General features: G+C 52.0%; 2 protein-coding genes across 2 annotated transcripts in view; one reads left to right on the plus strand and one right to left on the minus strand.

Annotated features, from left to right (window-relative positions):
• NGA_0077300 (uncharacterized protein) overlaps positions 1-1,626 on the minus strand; it is a gene marked incomplete at its 3' end in the record, with an annotated part of 2,447 nt that extends 821 nt beyond the window's left edge. The window contains exons 1-4 of the mRNA XM_005855322.1: positions 1,563-1,626; positions 1,417-1,459; positions 1,129-1,191; positions 32-810 (exon numbers count right to left, since the gene is read on the minus strand). Of these exons, the coding sequence (XP_005855384.1) occupies positions 32-810; positions 1,129-1,191; positions 1,417-1,453 (879 nt within the window). The 5' untranslated portion in view covers positions 1,454-1,459; positions 1,563-1,626. The remainder of the gene's footprint in view (positions 1-31; positions 811-1,128; positions 1,192-1,416; positions 1,460-1,562) is intronic.
• A 1,218-nt stretch (positions 1,627-2,844) lies between these two features.
• Positions 2,845-3,954, plus strand: NGA_0076700 (uncharacterized protein; the record flags this gene model as incomplete). The annotated part of the gene is made up of 3 exons (XM_005855316.1): positions 2,845-3,071; positions 3,285-3,389; positions 3,863-3,954. Coding segments are annotated over exons 1-3 (399 nt in total), but the record flags the coding sequence as incomplete, so codon positions are not given.
• Positions 3,955-4,691: the final 737 nt, after the last annotated feature.

Here is a 4,691-nt window from a genome sequence, read left to right on the forward strand (position 1 = left end):
GCGTCTGAGCCCTCTTCGACGTCACCCCGACCCTTCCCAGGTAGCCAATGAAACTTGCCTGCAACGCCCGTGCCCACATTGCCTCGTTACCTTCTGCCTCCTCCCCTCCCTCCCTCACGCCTTCGGCCATTCCCTCCTTCTCGCCTCTCCTTGCCCACCCACGCTCCGATACCTTCTCTTTCTTCGCGCCATTTTTCTCCTCCTCGCCAGATATCCTTCCCGCCATTCCGCCTCTTTTCCTTCTCGTTTCAAGCCAAGGCCTACCCTCCTTCCTCTCTCCTTCGAATTCACCCATGCGGAAGGGCGAGGGAGAGGGCTGCCTCTCCGAGTGAGCAAGACGGTCGGTGAAGAGAGGAAGGGGGGCAAGGTGGTGAGGGGTCGTCGAGGACGAATGATTGTAGGAGAACGGAGACGCCGTGCGGGAGGAGCAGGTGGAGGAAGAAGAGGGGGAAGAAGGTAGAGGTGTACAGGGCTTTTGAGGCGTGCCTGGTCCTGCCTCCCTCTCTCGTCCTTTTTGCTCCTCCTTCGCTTCCTTATCCGTGCCCTCCTCCACCTTCATATCCAAGGCCGTATCCGTATCCATTCTCTTCTCTTCATCAACCTTTCCTCCCATGTCATCGCGCTTATTCTCCTCTGCCGCAGTACCTCCTGCCCATTGGCCTTTCCTTCCTTCTTCCTCCTCTCCTTCCTCCCCCCCTATCTCCCCTCCTCCTTGTGGTTCCGAAGCGCATGGACCCTCCCTCCTGGCGTCTCCCCGTAGCCAGTGCCAAAAATGACCCCAGGCATGCCAGTACCCGGCCTGAGACTGGTCTGTTCCGCGTAGTGAAAAAAAGGACAGAACATGTGTAAGCATGGTACGCCGTCATGATGCCGATGGAGCGCGACCGACGAGTAAGGCCCAATCCCACGACCTGATCCTTCACATTTACGTGTCTTGCTCTGGGAGAAAGAGACAACAGTCGAGTCTCGAGCGCCCGACAATTACAATCACTATGTTACATCAAGAACGGAAGGAAAGTAAAACGGCAACCCCTCCAAACAGAGCAGGACCGGCATTTGACGTGAACACAAGCGTATATTGGTAAGCTTTACATGACCAGCAGAAAGTTCAACCCCACAAGAACGTACCTGCCGCCAATGCGGCCAAGTGTGACTCATTCTCCACCGCAAAGCCTTCTACAGCCTCCCTGCCTGTAGAAAGAAGTGAAAGTGCTGGGCTTGAGGTGAGAGGAGGCACACATACACCATTCGTCGCTCTCGATTATTTGTAAGACAAGAATTGGCTGAAGAAATGGGAAGCCCAAGTCTTCTTATCTCGCTGCTTATTAAGGCTTGTACACCCCGTGCAAAGTTCTCACACAATATGATATTGATTACAATCCTATAATCATGACCAGAAGCTAGAGAAATACGTACCCAGACAAGGCAAGTCCTCGTCATGCAAATTATCCATGGCAACCTGTGACCGATTTTCATAACATTGTTTTTAAATTTCCTGAATCAAATACGCTGATCCCTGTTTCTGTGTGAGAAAAGTCGGCCGCAAGGCTCCGTTTTCCTACCTGTAATGTTAGTTCCGTCACGTACTGTCTATATAAGTTCCGTGTTTTGGGAGCTCTTGCCCGGCCCGTCCGCTTCAACCACTCAAGCCAAGGGATTATGACTTCCTCGAAATTCAAACATGTGAAATCACTATCGGCCATGGCACATTCCTCTTCCACAGCAATCTGTCCGGTTGAAAGAAGGACTCAGAGGGAGAAGACAGGCTGGAGGGCATACTCCTGCCCCAACACCTGCATATGTCGATTCTCCCAATGTGTTTGTGCCTATTGATGCTGACTGAGGATTAGGAAACGCAAGTCAGAAGGATAGCTATGGTGCTGTTCCGCAAGTCTGGATATGACGATCCCGACTCTTGCAGGCACTTCTCTTCTACTGTCCCCACATGTACACCTCACAGCCGTCGTCCGTCCCTTCATGCACACCACAGAGTCAAAAACCTTTCACTTCTATACTATTTAAATATACTTCGGAATTAGAGCAATTTTCTGGCAATGTCCCGCTCAACAAAATGTTACCTGTAGCTGGACAACGAAAAACAGTTACATGTTAAGAGTAGGCATTCTATTTGCACGCCACTATCTGAGGGTTTTTCATACGTGCTATTGTATTATACTTACAACCTATAAGGAATACTTACAACCTATAAGGATGCGAGTCCATTGTGGTTCAATCACCATCCTTCAATACGTTTTCCTCGTAAATTTTATCACGTTCCCATCGCGGATCACTTTTCGTAAGACACGGTCCCCAATCAGATTGCACTCAAACACCTTTTATTCAATCACCGCCCTCATGACGGTTATAACATATTTATTTTTCCCAAAGAGGTGAGTCATGAAATACGTTCGCGAGACTCTGTTCCTCCCCCAAAGCGTCCATCCTAAATGCCCGTTCCAAACCTCACGCCGCTTGCAGTCCTTACTTTTTGTCTGTGCTCCTATACCGTAGTGTTACTGTTTGTTTGCCAAAAAGTGCCAGGATAACTCGCGTAATAGCCGGTTTTGTCAGAGTGTGCCACATGCTTTTGCTGAGTGTCACAAGCGTATCAGCTCCAGTTTTGTGACATATGAGGGCAGCTCAACCTCCTCCGTGTTCAACGCATGGCGAACTTCGACTAGAATCAAACGCGCTCCAAGCCTGACTTATCCTGTCGTCCTACGCCCAGAAATCGAATTTTTACTTGACGTACTCATTATTTCTTTCTTAAAATACGCAATTTCGTAATGTTCTACGGTTGCTGGTTGCTCTTTCCCCCCACTCCAACTGGTTCCTTTTTCATTTCAAAGCTTTGGCTTTTACGTGGGCCATGCTCCTCGCCGTACGCCGTCAACTCGTACATTCAAGACACAGAATTGCCACGATAGCTCCGTCATCGTCAAAGTCTCCTACTTGCTTATTTAAGACGAGGGGGAGGAATCTCGGTACAAGCAGCAGTAATGGGAACGGACACAATGGTGGGCAGGTTCCTGCCGTCACACCCACAGCAATGTGCAAGGCAGGGGGGATCGGTAAGCTTTTTACCGTCGATATTGAATATTGAAAACGTATTATATTCTATCTAGCTGTATCGTAGGAATAAAAAATGTCTTTACCAGAAACGCCACCGTAGGCCTCTATCTGTGGCTCCTCATCTATGGCCAGTTGGATTGCATTTCAATAGTAGCAATTGTTCTCGGCTCTCCTTGACATTAGATATTTCGTCACCCTGTCGGCAAATACAGGAGTCGTGGCAGGCGTCTTTGGCTCACTAGTAGGCATGGGAGGTGCCTTCGTTCTGATCCCGGCTTTGACCGGCTTGTTGAAATTCTCACAGCACCAGGCGCACGGTAGGGAGGTTGAGAGGATGATGAGGAGGGACGAGGGAGTCGGATTGCTGTGAAGGGGGACGACGGACGTACAGAAAGAGCGTGGAGAGGAACCTTGAGAAAGAGTGGTCGGACGGATGCGTGAGCGCGTCATTTCTCCTTCTTACACAGGCACATCCCTGGCGGCTGTGGTGGCCACAGGGAGCGGAGGAGCCATCTCATACGCGAGTGCAGGCGCCGTTGATTGGGAGGCAAGGAGAGGGGTCGGGAAGGGAGGACGGAGATGCGGGCAGGCATGGGATGAGATTGGGGGGGGGAAAGGTTTGAAAGCACCGGCCTTCGAGTCAATTTCATTCTCTTCCTCCTCCATGCTCCTCGTTTTCAGGACTCTTTCGCCTGGTCACATGAGATGCCAACTGCGGATTGACTCCTCCCTTACTTTCCCTCTCCGTTTCCCCTCTTCCCCTTCCTTCCTCTTTCGCTTCCATAGGCAGCCCTGTACGTGGCCGGATTGGGCATGATGACGGCGCGCATGGGCGCCGTCGTGTCCGGGAGGCTCTCCGCCGCCACCTTGCAAAGGCTTTGTGTAAGGATGAGAGAAAAGGCGGGTCGGAGGCGGGGCGAAGGAGGTTATACAGGAGGAAAATCGAGGGGGGCAGAGGGAGACAAGAGGGAAAGGGAGATGTGCGAAGTGCGGTGAGGGAAAAAGGAAGTGCTCTCATGCGAACAGGCAAAGGTAGTGGAAGCTTCTAGAAGACCGGGACGTGGGCCATGGCGTGCACGAGGAAGGGACGAGGTAGTCAGTGAGACGATGAGAAAACTGACTTCTCGCATTCCACGGACAGGGTGTATTCCAAGTCATTGTGGCGCCCACCGTCCCCCTCAGGTACGAGCCACTCCCTCTGCCACCCTGCTTCTCTCGTTCTTCCTCCTTCCCCCTCTTCTCCTTTCCCCTAGAAACAGTCCACCACTTCCGTTCCTCGCTCCTATCCTCCCTCCCTCCTCCCCTTCGGCTCCTGCGCTTTTTCGACCAGGACTCGTGTCTCATGCCAGTCATTTCTCCCTCACTCGCTCCCTCTCTCCCTCTCTCCCTTGCTCCCTCCCTCTCTCCCTTATTTCATTCTTCTTGCGCATTTTCCTGACCGCAGGAACGAGATCCTGGCCTTCTTTGGCGGCAATGAGGAAGGGAAAGGGGAAGGGAAGGAGGAAGGGATGGGGGGGGCGAGTGACGAGCAGAATGATTGGACACGGCGTCTCCAGCTCATGAGCATTGGGGCAGGTAGCGGGTAAGAAGGGAAGGAGGAGACAAAGGGGCTGGGAGGG

This window comes from Nannochloropsis gaditana, assembly GCF_000240725.1.
Source record: "Nannochloropsis gaditana CCMP526 unplaced genomic scaffold scaffold226, whole genome shotgun sequence".
Classification (NCBI taxonomy): domain Eukaryota; class Eustigmatophyceae; order Eustigmatales; family Monodopsidaceae; genus Microchloropsis; species Microchloropsis gaditana.